The 21,895-nt window shown below is 31.9% G+C and overlaps 3 protein-coding genes across 3 annotated transcripts in view; 2 read left to right on the forward strand and 1 right to left on the reverse strand.

Annotated features, from left to right (window-relative positions):
• LOC115445656 lies at positions 1–3,241 on the forward strand. The gene is made up of 2 exons (XM_030172016.2): positions 1–816; positions 1,326–3,241. Exons 1-2 carry the CDS (start codon positions 641–643, stop codon positions 1,807–1,809), a joined length of 660 nt encoding a protein of 219 aa, XP_030027876.1. The 5' UTR covers positions 1–640; the 3' UTR covers positions 1,810–3,241.
• LOC115445655 lies at positions 2,124–19,940 on the reverse strand. The gene is made up of 7 exons (XM_030172014.2): positions 19,792–19,940; positions 5,616–5,753; positions 5,166–5,273; positions 4,670–4,825; positions 4,268–4,431; positions 3,547–3,709; positions 2,124–3,260 (listed from the first exon to the last, which is right to left on the reverse strand). The coding sequence occupies exons 1-7, from the start codon at positions 19,819–19,821 to the stop codon at positions 3,168–3,170; spliced, it is 852 nt and encodes a 283-aa protein (XP_030027874.1). The 5' UTR covers positions 19,822–19,940; the 3' UTR covers positions 2,124–3,167.
• Positions 18,389–21,895, forward strand: part of LOC115445657 — a 13,638-nt gene continuing 10,131 nt past the window's right edge. Inside the window, exon 1 of the mRNA XM_037443496.1 lies at positions 18,389–18,505. The gene's annotated coding sequence lies outside the window, so the exon portion shown is untranslated. The remainder of the gene's footprint in view (positions 18,506–21,895) is intronic.

Consider the following 21,895-nt stretch of genomic DNA (forward strand, 5'->3'; position numbering starts at 1 on the left):
TATAATTTTAAGTTTCCTCACTTTAATTTCGCAGAAAGGCATTAAAGATTACCACAGATTATTATAAAGAGACAACTTGGTACTAAAATTATTATCTAAAGTGTAAATCTTCAAACAATTGACGCCGAAAAAGAAACTTGACTTTCTTTAGCGGACAAGGTCGAATGTCCTGTCAGTGGGCCAGAATGCTACGTACAATGAATAATAATTACGTACGTTCATACTTACGCACTCACTTCCTGACCACATTTTAACTAACAAGCATACTGACTACACTCTAAACCACTCATTAAAAATAAAATACATAAATAATTGTGACATAAGTTTCGAAGCTGCATTTGCGAACACCCTGTGAACGTGTTTAAAAACCAATTAAATAAGGATTCATTTGCGATCGTTTCAACAGCACAGTATATTTTTTAGTATATATTGTTTTCATAAAAACTCATAACGAGTAGCCAGGAGATAATCGCGTTAATAGCCTTGTAAGTGAACTAGTGTATGAACCTCTATTCGCTAACCAAAAAGTGTGAAGTAAACATTAGTGACAAATTAAGGACCGCAATTTCGGCGCTTTTCAATGATAGTGGTGAATGTGTTAAAAGTGGTTTGAAAGACTGGCTAATATTTTGTACAAACGATGATTTCTCTTCTATTAGTGTGTTTACATACATCTTTAATAGAAGCGGCACCGTTGCAAGTACAGTTACTGCAACCGTTGCTGCAGCCGCAGCAGATGACGTTGCAAAGACAACTGATGGCATTGCAACAATTGCAGATTTTGAAGAGATTAAATGAATTGCAGAATCCGCCTTTGTGAGTATTGAATTACTATCAATGATTGTGATTATAAATATAGAACTAATGAAAAATGATACATAATATTGCGTAATATTTTAAAATAGTAACAAAGAGCACAGATCACTCGATAAAATATAACTCTACAAAGTTTTTTTTATATATCTCAGTTGGCGAATAAATGGCAACAATTGTATTAACATATACAATATAATATAGATATATAATTACGGAACATGGAATAAATACATATTAATTGATAACATATCATGTCCATTATAATAATATTATATTTTTTATATCCTTGTCGTTTGATAAATAATTAAACTGAATCCATATTATATATTAAATTTAATTATACTTAAATTAAGTAAACAGATTGTATCAAATTGTAAAAATGTTGACAGTATATAGAAAAAATATATCATATCAAAAATATATTCTGTTAATAGCTTCGTTAACTCTATAATGTTTTTCCGTGAATGAATTAACTTTAAAAATGATTGTTCCATCTGTCTATATTTCAGAGACTTACCAAGACCATTGCTTATTCTACTGCCAAAAAACAAAGCTACCATTGACCAAGTACCTGACCTACCCAACTTACGGAATCAAGATACAAAAAAGAATCACGGAATCGAAGACGATGAGAGAGATTCGGTTGTAATAGACGCTGATCCTACTGAAAAATACCACGCTCTGAAAGATACACCAAATGCTATTTTACTCATGCCAAATAATGGGCGATTTTCCATAGGAGATTTTATATCAAGCATTCCATTTTTACCAATAGAAATAAACGTTCCAGACTCCATATCTTGGATATACAATGGAATTTCCAGCATTATATCTGGAATTGGTCAGAGATTACCCTTCAGGCCACAAACGTTAGACGAATTAGAGGCAATGAATCAAGAGGAAGGGAATATGAGGATAAAATCATTGAACAGTCGTGGAATACCGCCAGTTTTGGTAATACCGATGGGACAATCGTTTCCTATGTATAAGTAGCAAACGTTTTTAATCGCAAATTTAATTTTATAGCAATTCTTTGTTATTCATCGTTCCTCTTTGAAGTAAAAAGAGAAACGAAGCTTAATACTTATATGAATTATATATGCTAATAAGAGAAAAATACTGTACTAAGTAAGTGATCAATGAAGACTTAAATTATATTGAGTAAACTTTAATTTTTGTAATAACTATAATTTAATGATGGATAATATGATGTACTTAAAACCTATTGATAAAAATATTACGGCCTGTAGATTCATTATTATTAAATAAAAATATTAACAATATATATAGAGACAGAAATAAAACCGTTTTATATCAAAATGCTTTATTACAATAAAATTAAGTACAACGGCATTGGAAGGTCACGTAAAATCTACACAAAAAAAATATTTATATTGGTAACACGATAAAGCAGTTACAACAAGCGAGACCGGGTTCAAGAGTTTAACCAAACGCAAACCACGGTTGACAGTTATTTTTAAACAACTAGAATATGGCATGTTAGAGAAATTTAATTACAATTTATAGTTACACTTTCAAACCCCGACCGTGCTTCAGTATAATCTATTCGATGTAAAATGAACATTTTGACAGATCAATCGGAACGTGCATGACGTAGTCCTAATAACATGTGATAATTATGGTACAATTAACTTTTTTAATAAAAAGAAAACCCTGTCAAAATGGTCATCACATATTGAATGTATACAAATGGTTAACTTAACTTACTTTCCTACTAAAATGGCAACGATTGAAACCTCGTGATAGGTGTTAATGTAACAAATATATTGCGGTAGATATCAATAGTCAACACTCCATACTAATTGCTTCATTTGAATATCAACGAGGGAAAGACGACCACACCAGTATAAATTAGTGTTGGTTTCCATTACTAATATTGCAAATCAGAACGCCATTGCATATTTAACAAAACTTAACAGTTGGTATCTGCTTGAGAATATTCTTTCATTGCTATGTACAAGTTAACACAATTCGAAAACAGTACCGACTCAAGCAAAAATGTTTCATACTAGATAATAGTTTGAAAGTTGAAATTCCAACAGCAGTTGACAGGAAGTCATAGACATACTCTTCGTCTATTAGTATTCACTAAATAGAAAACACTGACACAATGAACAACTCGACGATTTTCGGTTACTACTTATTCGTTATATGTAAATGAAATTTCTCATTACTTAATACTTGGCTCGCCTATTTACAGGTTTGTGTGAAAAATATAACTATGACTTACCACTGCTATAAGAATTAGATGTTACTAGAATTCTAACAAGTGTCAGGTTCTGTTAAATCCTATGACAATAGTATAGTTGTTAACGGATAGGTGTGGCAGTTTATTCAGAAACGTCTTCTTCTAATTGCTCTGTCTTGAGCTTAAGGATGGAGACTGGGTATCTGAAGCTGTAGAAGAAACCACGTGGGGGCCCCTATAAAGAAAAAAAGTTCAATAAAACTTCTTATAAAATTCTGATCATAAATATAATTGCATATTGCAAAGATCATTATTTTCAGACATTGTCTACTGCTTAACGTAGACCTCCCTCATAGATTTTCAGGTCGAGCTGATAGAAGGGGCAAACATACTCAAATTATTTCTTAAGCTATTTCAACCTTTATTTATTGCGTAAATCATGCCATGTTTTATCCCAAATTCAATGTCATGTCTTTAATGCAGCATGCAAATACCTCGTTATGATAAAATTCAAAACTTACAGTAGGTTCGGGTTCGGTGGTGGTGGAGTAGTAAGGGTCGTAGGCGAGCTCACGTTTCTGCCTGACCTCAGCAGAGGCGGCGACCTGGGGCTGGTAGTAGTTGGCGGGGAGAGCCTTCAGGGTCTGCTGGTAATAGTCCTTAGGGAGGTTCTTAAGGGCGAATCTGTAATAATTAGTTATTTATTTTAAAATATTTCCTTCTGTTAATCTGTATGGATATACTTTTGATTTGTACTATTGGAAATGGATAGAGCGTTATAAACTTCCAAGTATCAAGAGTTCGTCTAATTTTTAGAGCAATTTTTTAAATATAGGTACCTAAAGCTGTAGTCTACTTTATATTCTCAGTACGACTAGTAAAAAATAAAGTTTTCTTTTTGGTTTAACCTATTTATCATAACCAATCATAACAATATTAGGTAAAACAGATGTAAGGCTCTCAGAAAAACTTCATAATGTACACAATAAGTTCTATTTAATATTTCATATAAAAATATCACAAAAAAAAACAATTTATGAAAAATAAAATATTATAAAATACAATTAGCAACTTAAATGTCTTTAATAATACTTTTTACAGCTATAAAAAACAACAGGCATTCTAGTGTTGCCATCTAACATTTTATAAATATCCATACTAAATCGATAACACTCGTTACACTATGCTATTAATAAAAAAATACATATATCAAAATCTAAAAAAATCAACTATGTGACTCACTGAGGGTCTGGTTGCTGAGCAGCGGCTTCGGCGGCTTCCTTCCATGCCTTCTCATGCGCAAGACGAGCCGCCTTCACATCAGGGGCTTCTTCAACGGGCTTCAGTTCTACTTTGGGAATGTTGTCTTCTTGGTGGAAACCATCGTGGTCAGCCCAGTAACGGACCTGATAAATAAAAATGGAGTTTTAGTTCGTGTTTTTTTTCATATTATAACTATGTATTCGAATCACGTTTCCTTTTTTTGTCGTATTTCACATTTACTAATGTTATTAACAATTACAGTTTTTAAAACAAGGTTTTATTCAATGTAAAAAGTCTTCAACCATCTACTTAAATTTATTTAAATTAATTTTCAAAATATTATGACATAACTATGAATAAAAAAAATTAAACTAGTTTCACCTTGATAAGCTTGTTCCTGCCAGATTTGTACTCGTAGGCTCCAGTGACGTCTCCGGACCTAACTCTGTTCTCAATTTTGGCGGACTCAGGAGTCTCGTATCCATAGACGTAAGCGCCAAGACCGTCTTGTCCGTGGAACTGAGCTGCGTCGTACACCTGGCAATTTAAGGGATATTTAATAATATTTATGGATATTTAAAAAAACTGAGCTTTAAATAATATATGTGGAAGGTCTTATTTGGTGATAACTTTACATTTTTAATTAGCTTTTGCATCAGTCTCATAAATTATATTAGATATATTGTCGAAGACGGATGAATCTATCGTACCATCTTAATTTTGTCGGGTAATCTTTCGGGGTGGTCTATTACCGTATATTTATATGCAGCGTCTCTTTAACTTAATCAGATAATTTCACTCACTGCTCAGTTATTAAAGTAAGTCACGTTTCGCGACAACTCATTCTATGAATGTTAAATGAATTCTAGATATTTACCTCTTCTACGTAATCATCGGGGTTTTCGATCTCCTTTCCGTTCTTCCAGTAATGACCAAGGGTAGGGCCGGCTTCGGCAGTGCGGAACCTGGGGTCGTTGTATTTAACCTGAAAAGTTTAATACTCATTTATTTATACAGACTAATGGTATGCCCTAAGATATATTCAGGACCAATGATAAGATATATTTTGAGGTACTAATCTTGTTATAGTACTGATTTGTGTTTTAAATTCACAATTATAGTGATGGTATGAAAACTTAAGATGTTTGCATCATTGACTAAATTCTAAAAACATAATTATACCAGCCCTGTAATAGAACATAGTAACTATTCCTCTAGAGTATTATCTACTCCTCAGAGGTTTTTGGCTTTATAATTCTTAGTTACTCTTCTAGTAATTAGGTTCCCATCAATATTAAACTAATCAATAAATGTAGTATTTAGTTACCAAAGGCAAGACGGCGGTCTTTGGAGAGAGCTGAGGCGCTGTGAACGGTGGGCTGCTGAGGTATTTCTGGGCCTCCTCGGGGCTCAGGTCGAGTTTAAAGATGTTCTCGGGATTTGGGGCCGCTGACGCGAGCGCCACCTGGAATGACAAATATATTTGTATATTGATTCACATTTATTATTATTATTCAATACTATTTGGTTCATTCATTAAAATAAACCGAAATGGATAGTATATTCCAAAACATTTTGCTGGTGGTAGGACATATTTCGTATCCGCCTGGATAGCGACCACCATGTAAGTATGTGACGTTCCGGGATCAGTCTGTATATATCCGATTCCAACAGGCCGGCATAATTGTGTCGACTGCCCAGGGTTAATCATCTCGCATCAGTCGACATTCTATTGGGCCCCGTCAGCTTACCATCAGGTGCAGTGAGATCACTTTGCCATTCACGTATAAAAAAAAAACACTGTCGCATGCGTTAGTCTCTGTTTGACATCCTATGCAGGTATTGCGGAGTAGATTTACTACCTACTTCACTAGAAGTCTATGACGACCATTAGATCGTCATAGACAGATTTCTGTTTTATTGTAAAATATTTAAGGTAATTTGACCCGTAAATATAGTTGGAATTTAGGTCGAATAATCTGCGTACAGCTGAGAGTAGACAACCTTATCACAATGACTAATTTTTTTGCGCCCTATACGAAATCAATATTAAAATTAGCCTTTTAAAATCAGTTATTATTTATAAACGCTATTGCACTTACAATAAACAAACAATTCCTATATACCTAATTTACTATTAATAAACTCTATTTTTTAATTGCTGTAGTAGGCTAACGAGCAAGCGGTCCGCCCGATGGTAAGCAGCATTCGACGCCCATGGACTTTAAAATAGAGAAGCACAGCTAAGCCGTTGACTACCGGGAACTAATAATAACCAATATGTCTATTATTAATTAGGAAGCTATTGAAAGCTGCTAACTATAAACAATTTAATAAAACAGCTAATTCATCATCTATGTTCCCGCCCATCCTCAATGTCATAGGTGTCAAATTAATTTATATTTTAATAGAATAATTGATGGCAGATGACGACACGTGTTTATCGCTATAAATAAAATGAGTAATAGACTCATAAGTAAAAACGAATTAGCGTTCATTCACAACCGGATATAGTATAAAGCATGACATTCATGCAACTGCAATATTAAATAATGGTTTTATCATTATATTCAGTCGAAAATAGAAGTCACCGATTTTCTGTCTTAATAATTGGCAAAAGAGGTGAACTTTTAAATATCCTCTATAATACAGTATTGGAAATATACTTAAGTATAGGTAATATGTTTATGTCATTGGTCCTATGAGCAGAGGCTTAGTTACCGCCATTAGCCGTATCAGTGATACAAGGCCCCCTAGCTTAGGGCCCCTCTGGCCCACACCTACAATAAACTAAATAGACGTCCAAAATTTCTCACTGCCCTGAAGAGCCCTCAACAAATATAGATGTAGGGTCCATTTATGGTAAGCTATGCTACTACTTATGAATCTTACAATTAAGGTATTAAATTCGAAGCTACCTAAAATAAATACGATATTCTAAGGATAAGGTAATATTATTTCAAGGAGTAAGGATATACGAGCCATGTAGATTAACGTAACAGATGCGAAGCTCAGAGGCTAAGGTCTTCTGTAATACGAGACGTAGACGTCTACTTTATCATCAATGAACTACCATATTACTATTATCGTCTTATACAAGGCTTAATTCTGCAGTACTTGACCTTGTTCCTGCGACAGACGTAAAAATACACAATATAAACTACTGCAACAGGGACAGCAGACATGACTGTGTCAATGTATTGCTAGTTTTTGAACTTTATTATTTGTTAAATATAGTTCAAATTACTTTACAATAATTTTTCATCCCTTGCATATTTCGTAGGCATACTTCAATCACAAAGTTGCCGCGTGAATGGGAAATCCCAATACAAATAATGATGCGCTGTGACCTTTGCCTTGGACTGGTTCAAATGAACTCATATGGCTAATATTTACATACACGCGAACATATAAATCGTTTTTGTATGTTAATTAGGGATTATGACGATTCTGTCTCCGGTAAAATAAGCATTAATAAAACGTATATTAAGATATTTATTTAAAGAGAATAATAGAGATCGTAAAATATCCGTGCAAAGAGCGCAGCTCTTACTAGGTTATCCCTTATAACCCTCAGAATTTTGTCATTGTTCTGAGTTATATAAACTACTGCAAGCCCGGATCGAAAATAATACCATTTTAATGACACTCAGTAATGAAATTCGGGGAATCACTGAATATTTTGTGCTCGATCCGTAACTAAATTAATTAAATTTAAATAGTATTAAAATAATTTATTTTTCATTGCCTCCGAAAACAGATGAGAAGGCGCAATTGCTGGTAAGTGGTCACCATTGACTGTCATCAGTGTCAGGGTCCAATCGAGTCGCTGCCAACCACATAATTAATTCCTAGTGTACCAGTTATTAAACATTTTACAATGATAGAGCACAGGAATATATACCATTACATATTAAAATAATAGTTAAACTACAACCGTTTGTGCACCAAAATCTGTTAACATATATTAAGATAATTTGGCGAATATTATCTACCTATAATATAGTTTGCGTCGTGATTGATCTCAGTCTTGCTATTCAAATTATTTATTGGTTGCAATAAGAAACAAATCACGATACAAATATCCACTGTCATACAAATGGCACGTCACTAACTAGTGTCAGTCTGTCCACCCCTTCAAGAATACAGACGTAAGTTGTACTAAAAATGGCGTAAAATCCATACGAACCATATACAAATCCAAGGTCTTTTCTGGGTTTGTTTTTTTACGTAATATTGTTATATGCTAATTATTTGCCGCTATTTCGGGACATTGCCAAGTGATTCACACATACAGAAATGACACACGTACGAGAACGCAAGTATTAGATATAATTAGCAAATATAGTTACCAGATACTATTTCTATCACTTTATATCAATACCTACGTACCTTAATGGCCAAATTAGGTCATGTTTCACATAATATTTAAACTTTATATAAGCTCAATTAAATTATTTAGCGTGAGGTTACTTATTCGCTTATATTGAAAATCCAAATAAACTTATTAGAGGATGGAGAAATATAGCACTGACTAAATTTATATATCATATAATTACGTACAAATGACATGCATATATGTCTGCAGAGGTCTATAAATAAATAAATGATTAAAATATTATTTCAATAACGTCGACATACTATGGTCCATATTATCGTAATTACGTTTAGTAATAACTGTCCACAGCGAAGACAAAATTAATAGAGGTATTTTCATGCACAATTTCAAATTTCTTGTAAATACATATTGTAATACATTCTGTCTATGTAAGTTCGTAATAATAGTCCTTTTATATAAGTATATAAAGTACTTTCTTCGCTGCGTAGCGAAATGTCTTGCTGATCAGCGTTACCAGGCATTTAATTTCAAAGAAAATTAACAATTAAAACCACACCATAAGACCACAGCTAGAATTTTCTAATTAATCAAGGATTTGAGTTATGTTAATGTCTAACATAAAGTATACATACAAATGACTCAACAAAGTTCAATCCGTTGGTGTCTAAAATATCTATGATACAGAAAATGAGTTGTAAATCGTGACTGCGTGATTACACATACGCGTGGCACATAAATCGCCTGGGTGTTAGGTACAACGAATATACATAAATAGCCACAAACTTAATTCAAGAGATATTTCCAACGCTACATTATTTTTCTCTTTAATTCTTGATAATAAAATTCCTATGTCCAATTCCATTCTATCTAGGTTATAAATTAATTTTCCCAGACAATTGCTGAGTTTCACTGCTCAATGCAATGATTATAGTGAGGATAAAAAAATAAACGACTATTTTTTACACACTTCAATTAAAAAACAAAGAATATTCAACTACTAGCTTTTGCCCGCGGCTCCGCCCGCGTTATAAAGTTTTTCGGGCTAAAGTTTTCCGTTATCAAAGTCACGCTATATATTTTCCCGGGAGCCTATGTTCTTCCCAGGGTCTCAAACTGTCTCCATAGCAAATTTTATCCTAATACGTTGGGTAGTTTTAGAGTTTAACACGTTCGGGCAGACCGATGCAGCGGGGACTTTGTTTTATGATATAATTTTGTAGAACTTTTTAAGAGGAACAATCCCGTCATACATTATTGTTGCATAACTTTAACCGTTTACGCAGCGCACGCAACAGAAGTTCTCAAAACTAATAAATTGTCCCCGTTTTTGCATCATGTTTCATTACTGCACCGCTCCTATTGGTCATAGCGTGACGATATATAACCTATAGCACTCTAGGAACAAAGGGCTATCCAACACAAAAATATTTTTTTAGTTCGAACCGGTAGTTCCTGAGATTAGCGATTACTGCTCCGCTCCTATTGGGCATAGCGTGGTGATATATATAGCCTATAGCATTCCAGGAACAAAGGGCTATCCAACACAAAAAGAATTATTCAGTTCAAACTCCTAGTTTCTGAGATTAGCCATTACTGCTCTGCTCCTATTGGTCATAGCGTGATGATATATAGCCTATATCACTTCACGAACAAAGGGCTATCCAATACAAAATGATTTTTTTAGTTCGAACCGGTAGTTCCTGAGATTAGCCATTACTGCTCTGCTCCTATTGGGTATAGCGTGATGATATATAGCCTATAGCACTCCACGAACAAAGGGCTATCCAACGCAAAAAGAATTTTTCAGTTTGGACCGTTAGTTCCTGAGATTAGCGCGTTCAAACAAACAAACAAACAAACAAACAAACAAACAAACAAACAAACAAACTCTTCAGCTTTATATAATAGTATAGATTTAGTAACAGCGCGTAAGATTTTAAAACAACTTGAGAATAAACAAAATAAAGTTAGAGTAAATTAAGATAAGATAGTTGACTCCAAAAAAGTATTACGACCTTTTAAATAATAGGTTTTGTAAATAGCAATCGCTCTTTTTCTTTTTCGCAGATTTTTTATTTCTTTTACTTCATAATTTGATGGTAGTAATAATGCCTGAGCTGTTCATTAACCTTTTTTAAAAAAATGTTAACCCATTAGCAGGTTTTAAAAAAGTATTTTGTTATCTCATTATAGAAGCTAACAAATTGCTCTTTTACATAATATCGCTTTTCAATATTTCATTTGCGTCAACATATTATGTCATAATAAGTAAATTATGGAAATATTTACAAAAAAATCCCATTATGGATCAAATCACAGAATATTATGGCCAAAATAAATCAAATCGAGTTATTTTATTGGATTGTAGATACTTATTTAAATCTTAAAACATCTTAAAAAAATCCCTAATGGCTCACTAATGTAATATAATATTATTTACCCCGTGTACTAATAAAATATTCGTACATTAAATCTTGAGTTATAGATAATTTCATCCACGAAGACGCGTCCCACTACTTTCCCTAGTCGCTTACAGTGTGCGTAAGCAGCATGAGTGCACACGCACACTCCGATAGATAGCGTTGAGGAAAGTGCTTGGATCAGTCTCCTTACCCCGCGACACCCCGCAACAACCCTGCACAATAGGTGACGAGGCCCGTCTTCGTGAATGAAATGATCTATATTTACTTATTTCACACGCCAATTCAAGTGTATTATAATTAAAGAGCATAAAGAGTTTAGTACATTTTTCTGACTATACCTACCTACCTGGGATCTGACTTTAATCAAATAATAAATTTGTTACACGTGGCGTATTCGATTTATGTCCGTTTGTGACAAAACCACAAGACCTTCACACATTCTAAACCGTTCAACACAAAATACCATCCTCATACCGAAAATCTGACTAATAAACAATATAAATAGACTATGACAATATTTACATACAAATATCGTAGCTCGTAATACTTTAGATATCACAAGAAAGTTATTTCTAATGGCCTTCTATGATTACTACTACAAACTTTTCATTGGTTACATATTTTCTGAATAAAAAATGAACTATGATAGCTCTAAACAAAATACTTGATATGTTACGACAAGCTTGTTTTCAATTAAACAGTGATTATGTACTCATTCGAGCGAAAAAAAAATAATTAGAGATGCTTCTGGATCCATAATGCATACAATAAAAAAAACATAACGAAATCTATTTAGCTAATGTTGCTGTTATAAAAGGTCAATTATACCAATCTAAAGGTTAGATTGCTTGAATCGATCGAGAAAATAAGGCAAATTTGGTAACAATAGCGCTCTGCAGCATGTAAATTAGGAAATTATTAAGAGAAACACATTCTAATCTAATTTTATATCTAATATTAAGAGAGTCACAAAAGGTACATAAAATAAAAATGATGTTAGTTAATTAGGCTTATTGTGAATTATAACTATACGTATATGAATGTAACTATAACTTACAAGCAAATAGCAACATTAAAGAAAATAAAGTTCTTCATTTTTATATGATTAATTCCAAATATGTTTAAACATACCGTCTACTACAGATTTTCCATGCAATACCTATATATGCGACTATGTTTAACTGTAAGATAAATATACAATAAAATGTCATAAAAATTCTAATACCAAAATGTTGTATACTTGTAAAATGTGTTAGATATCGTAACTTTGACTTTAGGATGACCAACACCTCAGTCCCTTGACCATGAAGGCTGCAAAGTCTTCGATGTGTCGGGAGTAAATTATAATATAAAAAATCGCGATAAAATTCATAAAACAATTTTATTTAAATAACTAACATTTGCGTAAACATAAGAAATCATTATCTCATAAACTTGTTAAACATGATACCACTTATCAAAATTGATTATATTCACTTTGAAATTAAATTCTTGATTTGATGTTTGCAATAAGAACTAACAAATATTTTATGACGAGTAGTCAGTGTCGTATGGTTATAAGGACTGCTAAGAAGAATTTTAATAAATCGGTATTTAAACATTGAGTGAATATTTTTGTTATCATCAAAAATTTGAGTTAAGAACAAGTCATTATAATTTTGCTCAGTTCCAATTACTAAATTGTATTTTTAATATCTGTATATTATACAGTTCTATCCAATAAAAGATGCACAAAAAAGATCATTTTCCAAATTATTACGTCAATTTATATTCAGACGTCAGCGTATAAGTTACAACGCAAAAATAAAAGATTTTGCTCGATGCATCCTTGGCATTGATAAAACAGGTTTTAATTTCGTGATCTCTGATTCTAGAATATCATCAAATACATTCTAAAAAAATATTTATGTATCTAGAACATAATAACTGAAAGTGAATGCGTTGCGGGAAGTGAATGGATTAAAAGACCGTCATTTGGTAAATATAGATTATAAATATGGCGATAAATCATCAAGAGTGGTGAGTTTAGTGACATGGTAAAGAATTAAAACTTTTTTATATTAAAACATACCTATAATCCTTTTAGAAAATATATTTTATGTAACTAACCCTTTAGTCTCCATAATGGCTTATAAATTATTATTTTTTCCGCATCGACCTAAATTGCTATCGTACAATGGCGAAAGGTTCACATAACCCTATTCTTGCTGTTTCCCTTTCGTAATCTATGTAAAATCAACTATCATTAGAACTATTTCCAGACCGCATTTTTTATCATCTTTATTCAATGAATAAGCTTAGAGGTTTTTAATCCACAAGATTATGCAAGCCTAGACCGCATTTATACATGTTATTAGTACCAGTATGTTGTGTTGGGTTCTCTTTCTGTCTAATGTACCCTATGATTCTTTTTTAATATTATTATTAAACCTTTTTTAAGAACTTCTTTAAACAAGTCTCTCCCAATCAAACTGAATAAATATATTTTATGTTAATATTCGATAAAAACTTTATTTTAGGTTACTACTTGTAACTACTAACAAGATTTAATGTTTTACAAACTTTTGAGAAAGAATACATATTCACAATACCTTTATCAACTTTGTTTAAATTTATTTGAAGGTCGATAAATGTGAAGTTTTAACATATCTTAAAAATTGTAGTGACGAAGTTAGTTGAAGTAAGTGATCGATGAGTATTTCGGACCAAAACAAATCAATTTAAAAAAGGTTCTCGAAGAAAAGTTTTGTGCAAATAAACACTAGCCGAACGTTACTTTTTAACATAAAGTTACTTAATACAACAAAAAAGAAGGTAAAGACTTTAATTTGTTAAAAATGTTAATTAGATTGTATGCAATTGTAAGGTAATGTCAATATAAAAAATACCTATCTAATATCGCGACATGGAACAAAATGTATAATTGAATAAATGTAGAATTTTATTTTATTTTCGCATTAAAACACAAAATTATTAAGTAGGTATATGCACAGTTTATATAAAAGGAAAAAAATCTTAATAAACCATTAGGAATCCAATTTAACATAATCATGTTTGCATAACATGATGAAATAATAAAAATTCATTTCATTGTATAAGTGCCTAAAATGCGAAACTATAAAACTTTACCAATCGGTTTTGAGTAAAATGAACATATTATTATGAGTTTTTTGCGTATTTATTGATAAATTTTACATAAGTATGTACATTACATTTTACGTAATATAAACTACTTAAGTAAGTAGTTTATATTTATATAAACGAGATACTCAAATGTTTTTCCTGACCAACATTGAATCGTCAGATTTATACAATACAGGTATAAGATTCGAAATTTAATTGAAGATTCAATCAAGAGTTTTTGCTAAATTACAAAATATATTCAATTATTTCATCAGTCATTTTGCTAGTCTAATGTTCAGTTTTTTTTTTTGCAGACGTCTTCATTTCATTTAGAAATATATTTTTTTTACCTTCTAATCTGGTTTTAAATAAGGAAAATTGAACAACTTTTAGATTTAGATTCGTCACAATATATAATATATCTTTAAAGCTAAAAAACAAAAAACCTGAATGTCCATTTTTAAATGACCTTTAAATTTATGCGCATCTTATTATTCATGGACTGTGGATTCTAGATCACAAAATTACCATACAGTAAGCATCGTAGAATTTTCTGTTAAGATTATTATGTAAAAAAAACCGTTAAGATTTTCAAACAAAAAATTTTCAGAATTGTTTGAAGCATGTTCCACGTAATCCGTTGCAAAAATAAGTCAAAAATAACTACATATTTTCACATTAAAGTACATGAATTGTTATGACAGATTGAACTGCGTGCAGCCCTGAGTCCAAGTACACGTAGCCAGGTGCATACGACTGCAGTCGTGTCGTATCGTCGTGTGGTATAAATATACCCACGCTTTTATCATTAACAACTGAAAACTGTTTTAAAACTTATAAATACTTAGGTGGACTGCGATATCGAAGGGTTAAAACTTCCAAAAGGGAACTTGACACAGCATATATAATATAGGTATTACATATATGTATAAATGCGGTCTGCAAATCTTTCTAATCTTATATAAATTACGAAAGATAAGCCGGCAGTTATATGAACCCTTCGCCACTGGTGGATTTAACATCCTTTGACAAAAATCTTCTATCCTTAACCAAAATTAAACGCTCATACAACAAACAAGTACTCAGAACATAAATGGAGTTCAAAGAATTGCCGCTCAAGATGGCTCAGGTATTAAAATGTGGCTGTAAACACCCAGCGAACTCTCAAGGTTCGTGCGAAGGTAAACAGGATCTGCCAAAGACAATTATTGATGATATTTGCGGAAATGGTTATAGCATATTTTCTCTTCGGTCATTTATCACTTTAATTAAACAAACATCGTAATACTGTTTATTAAGTTTTAATATCTATTTCCGGTGTATTATTGTTACCAAGTCGACACTGTTAAACATCTACATGGATTGTGACTTTTGCCTTCAAAAGCGTTAGGTACTAAAATGCTTAGAGAAATTGCATATTGATTATATCAATTTAACTTTTGCGCTATGAAAGTAGAGTTGCCACTACAATACCTATTAGTTTTGATTTAAGTAAATTGTAATAATCTCAAATAGGTACACATTAAAGTAATAAATCACCACTATATAATATGTGTTTTGTTAATTAAGACGATTCCTTATATAAATGTCGATGCAAAAATGTAATTTTCTTCAGTTGTTTATTAACGCGTATCCTTTTTAATATATTTGTGCAATACAAGTTATTTAAAGATTTAAGTGGCACAGCGATGGTATCTTCCGATATCTCAAGGTGGTTCCTTCATTTTAATCTTCAATATTTCTTCGAATTGTTTCGTCATTTCATGGCACACCGATAATAAAAGATTGTATGACGAACTGCATTCCAGTTTTCATTGAGAATAAAAAATTAACGAGCTTTTAAAGCTATATTTTAAAGTATTATAGACCTTACCAATACCTAAATAAAACATTATTTTACTGACTAATTAATTTATTTTGTTTATGCTTCATCTTTGTTTAAAGAGATAAATAAATAAATCTCATAAAATATGAGCAAAACTATATGTTGAATTTACTGTAGGTAATTCCCACATGTCTACGATTATCGCATAATACCTATAATTAACAGATTTAATATTTTTTATAGATTCTTAAATCATCAGACGCACCTGTAGCGGATCTCCACGATAATAAAAAATATGTTTTGTTGCTCATTAATTGATCGATTTTGCTTACGTTGTTTTATTCTGTTTTGATGTTCAACAAAAAGCCAAATTGCGTCAGATATAAAAGTAATTTTATAATGAACATCTGACATTGGAGATTATGTTTACATCTGATATTTTACCAACACTTCTCACTGAAATCTTGATCTGGCCGCGGTTCGCCCTTTGATGCTAACGGATTTTATTTATGTACGATGACAAACTATGTACATATTCTGTTCTGAAATTATGAGGCAATATACACACATATTACATAGTATATGTGATATTCTCCGTAACAGAGCCGGTGACGAGCCGTCTCTGAAAATGAGGTCGAAGATTCAGTTACACCGTAACAAAATATTGTTAGTTGAATTAACAACTTTGAATCTACTTAATACCTACCTATATTATCAGATTCAGATAACATGCAAACTTAAAAAAAAAAACAATGAATGATAAAATAAGGAGAATTAAATTCGGACTAAACCACAATCATAATGTTTCATATCATATGCTTAGGCGAATGTTAGGCATGGAAATAAAGCTATTTTACGGATTTTATCGCGGTTTGCTCGCGACGTTTCTTTACAACCCGCGTCGGGAGAAATGATGATATAAAACCGCGATAAAATCCTTAAAATACTTTTATTTCAACCCTACTGACCTTAAAATTGTTTGTATCGTGCCATTTTACATGGGGCGGTACTACTAAAGATTGCTCACCGCAGTTTTTCAAGGAAAGCAAACATATGACAATATGTTGCCTCACCTTCGCAAGTCTTCTTTTTGCACGTAATAAACGTAAACCTTAACAGAATAAAAAAACCTGTTCCTACTAAATTTAGGTATGCTTTTGGATTCCCTAAGATGTTACGGGTCACCTTCTAGATATTATTACATGACATCAAATCTCATATACTGAGTCAGATTTGTAATTAACTTGTTTTCGCTGGACCAAACGTGGTACAATTTCTATTTAATTTGTATACCTACAGCCAAAGTATTGTAGGGTTATTTTATTGTTTTAGAAGCATATTGGGTTTTACGATGAAAATCTTAAAACTTTTAAATTATCAACAACAAAAAGTGCATTATTCCAGGTTACCAACATCGGAAAAGCATCTATGTATAATATTTTATAAGAAATCCAGTTATTGTTATTGATTTGAATTAATAAAAATTATATTTTAAGCGTCCGTGTAACAAAGCGATGTTAATGATTTATATAAAGATTAATGAAGTTTCGCACATTTTATTACTTGCAATAAGATCTACAATGAATCAACCTTTATGTAACAAAACTATTATGTACAGAATACTCTAGATTGTTTATTACAGAAAATAAAATTATACTATTTAGTGCCGTTATTTTTTAGACTAATATATCGATGTCGATATTAAATAGAGTACATAAACTGACAATAAGACATTTTATGAGGTTAGAAACATTGTTTTCTTATACTAATGTATAGTTTATAACTAGTAGTTGAATGCCATTGCCCTTCGTTTTGCCGGGCGCACGTTGTAATCTTGATGATAATGCGTTTACTGAAGAATCTCTTAGCTGATGTAACTTGAAGGAAAATGCAGCAATTGACATAGGATTTATGTATGTTATAGCAGTATAAGGCTACATATTTTATTGAAACATTGATGAGACTATCTGAATAATGAATATCGATTAGACTAATAGCATCATAGTATTGTAGAGCACGATTTATCCGATCTTAGATAATCAAAGACAGAATCTAAGATAATAAAAAAATTATATAATATTTTTTGATCAAGCGTAAGTTGTCCTAAAAATGAGTCAAATATATAAAACAAAATTAATGCGTATAATTTTTATATGAAACTCAATACGTTGTATTGGAAGAAAAAATCTGGGCAATAGAAGTTAGTCAACTGTATTAATTATTACGGCACCATATTCACACCATGTATCGAACATCATCGAATCAAAATCGATATTTTAAGGAATACTTTCATTAATTACTGTCGTTTCAGTCAAGATTTATGAGAAATGGCTCATCAGTCATAGACAATATTAAATCTATAAAAAATTACTGTAACTCTTCTTACTTTGACATTAGCAAAATCATCGTCTGTCAACGATGGAGCGACAATCTAAAAATTGAAATTAATTGAATTGTGCAAAATTATTGTTGTTAAGAAAATAAAATTCCTACAGTTTATAGACTAAGTAAGTTCCTTGTCATTAATTATATTAGAAATATGTACAGCTTATACCACAGTGTCTAGATGCAAAAAAATATGAATTATGTATTTATTTTGAAAAGAAAAAAATCTTTTATATGTGATACTCTTCGCTAATCATGAATGATGAATCATTCGCGAATCATCCCGAGTCTACGAATATATCTTTCATTAAGTTTTACTTTCAGCTTAGTTATTTAACTAGTATAACCGAAAAATATCCGAAATCTTTAAATAAATCGGTTTTTATTGGCTTATGTACTTTGTTTCATTAGAAACTTCGCACTTGGGACATATAAAAACTCTACGTGCTATTTAATTTTATTTGTATATAAAAGAATAGTATTTCTAAAGACTTCTAATAGAACCTAGTAATCACTTCAACAACTACTCTTCATATTTTAATTTATAATGCGGTTAAAAAGATTCGTTACAAACAACACGTTAGTGTAACATGTGATTACATATATCACTTGATAATAATCATTACTTCACATTAAATTTCTTCTCATTTTTTAAATATAACTTAAAACTTAGCGGATATTATGTTCAGTAACCATTCATTATTTTTTTTATATTAAGTATTAGTAATTGTTTTTGTTTAAAATTTAATTATTAAATCGTAATAATAGAACTAGTAAACTTTTCTAATATAATTTTATCATTGCATATGTTATGCACCACGTTTAACCATAAGGAAAACTTAAACATTTTCAATTGTATTTATATGCATATTTAAACTATGTTTAAACTACATATAAACTATATAAACTGAATTAGTTTTGTTCGTGCTTTACTAAAAAGGTATGCGTATTAAATTAAGAGAATAATTTTAAACTGAACAGATACTTCAAATGCCTGAAATATTTAAAAGACTGCTAATTAAATCGTTGCATCAACGACCCCTTTGCGTTTTATACAATTCTATATTGCACAGAGATGGATATACTATTCTTCTCCATATATTCCTGATACTACACGATCATTCCCTGATTATTGAATCTGTACTATAAATTTAAAAATATCTAGAGAACGTAAAACGTATTAATTACAATAATATTTACGCTTCGCTGAACAATTCAAGTGGCAAGCTTACTTGTTATTCGTGATTCTAATATTCATAACAATTTATTATTTCAATATTTAACTTTATCTTACGATATAACACTACGTCGTAATTTTATTTACGAATAACAAATCGCTATTCTCATGCGGTTACATAATTTGGGCCTTGTATGAAAACCTTCGATCGCTTAAACTATGAACGCTTACCAAAGCAATTGCGGTGACAAAACTGAGCATGTTTATTATTTCTCTCGCAACTTTTTCCAACACTATGAACTGGTCACAAATCAACGAAACAAACGTATTGGTGCGCACGCGACCGTATAATATATACCGGCGCAGCCTCCGATGACGTCACTGCCCTCCCCCTCCGCATCCCCGGAACCAGTTCAGCTCATCTTCACGACATTTGACCTTCATGTGTTATACATCGATGTTTCGGATGTGTACTATGTGTTGGTGTGTTGCGAGCGAGAGATGTAGCGCGACCTATGCATGGCGTCGTCGTTTTGTTATGTTTATGTTTACGTCGTTTTTCTTCATAAATAGTAAGGGGTAGACAAAATTTGTTTTCTGGAAATGTCGAGGTTAAAAAGCTGCACAAAGAATCCTGGGAACAAATTTTGATTGTGGGTTTTACCAAAACCTCGAGCAATAATTGGTAGAACAACCCTGTAAACATAATTGACTACATCAAGGCTCTACCGGGATAGTATCCCTAAACCATTTTTTACTGGTGATAGGATATATTTTATATACCACCGTACACAAGATGTTAAAAGCTGCCATAGCGGCCCGCGTAAGTGTGACGTGTTCCGAGATTAGCATGTGTATAGCCGGTTCCAACAGGCCGGCATAATTGTGTCGACTGTCGAGGGGTAATCATCTCTCTTCAGTCGACAGTCTCTTGGACCCTACTCCACTTCTATCCAAGTGCAGTGAGGTTCCTTTGCCGTGCCCGCATAAAAGAATCCATGAAGTGATCTTTGCGTTATGTAAGGTAAGATTTCAGGAAATGCACAACCCTGCCCATTTTCCGGTAAAATTACTTTAAAATCCCCACATTCCCCCGGAAACCAAGGAAGTATGTTAAGTAATACTTCCGAAATTATGGGGATATTTCTTTAAAAATTGCGGATTTTCATAAACATAGGAGTTCACTTAACATTAGGTGAATAGTGAACTACTCAACCAGTAACTGGTCTAAGCTTAAAAAAACAACTGTTTTTAATGATTCACCTGCAGTAACTTCATTATACAGTTTTATGTGACTGTTTAACATTATTAACCTATTAAAAAAATCAGTCACATAACATAAAATCTATATTTTAGAATGACAACACGGAGTTGTATATTTATAATTTCAAGTTCAATACAATTCGGAAACAATTACAATGAGTAATGAAGTTCGCGTTAACAATTGAAAATGATAATTATTATTTTTATCTTAAAGTTTAAAGTGTAATCATACTATATCAAACGAAAAGTATACTTTTTACCGCATAGTTTTATAGGATTGTCGTAATAATGTAGAGATCAATTTGGCTCTTAAATACTTGTTGTATTAGTTTATTCTACATATTTACAGCATTTTTTTTTAAATCTAATTACACGCTACCTATAATGCGATTAACACATTGCTATTAAGAGGAAATGTTTACTGAAGCCCTTTTAAAAATTCACTTTTAAAATAATTATGATGATTAATTTTAATTTATACGCGTTGATGTTTCGATTTACACATTAAATTGCTTCGAGCCTGGAAGAATGCCATATAGGAAGAGAATGTTTTTTCCTCATTAATATCCCATCAGAGATCCTCAATATTTTTCTCTCAGAACTAAAAAGCTCGCATGGTTGACCATACGTTATGCCAAATATTTCTATCCTATAGCGACTGCCATTTCGTATTACAATGCGATGAATCGTTCTGTTAATTATTCATCGTATTGTAATACAGATCGACTAACACGCTTGGCGGTTAAATACTAATAATTAACTATTAATGCCGGTATTTTTGTATCCTCTTGTTAGCTGGCCATTAGTTTGATTCTTCTCCAATTCCGCATGCGCAATGCACCGTCGCTCAGAACCCTTAATACTCGTAAGAAGCAAGGCCTGCCAACTAGTATATTAAAGACCAAATGATTTAAAACAGTTAAAAATCTTAAGAATTCTACAGGAGCCAACTCATAAAAATTATTAAGAAACTTTGAGAAACAGCGTCTCAAGGCGGTTGTTAATTTGATACCACCAATACGTTACCCTGGCGGCAAACAAGGATGTGGTCTTTCGAAAATACTTCTAGAAA

This window comes from Manduca sexta, chromosome 26, assembly GCF_014839805.1.
Source record: "Manduca sexta isolate Smith_Timp_Sample1 chromosome 26, JHU_Msex_v1.0, whole genome shotgun sequence".
Lineage (NCBI taxonomy): Eukaryota > Metazoa > Arthropoda > Insecta > Lepidoptera > Sphingidae > Manduca > Manduca sexta.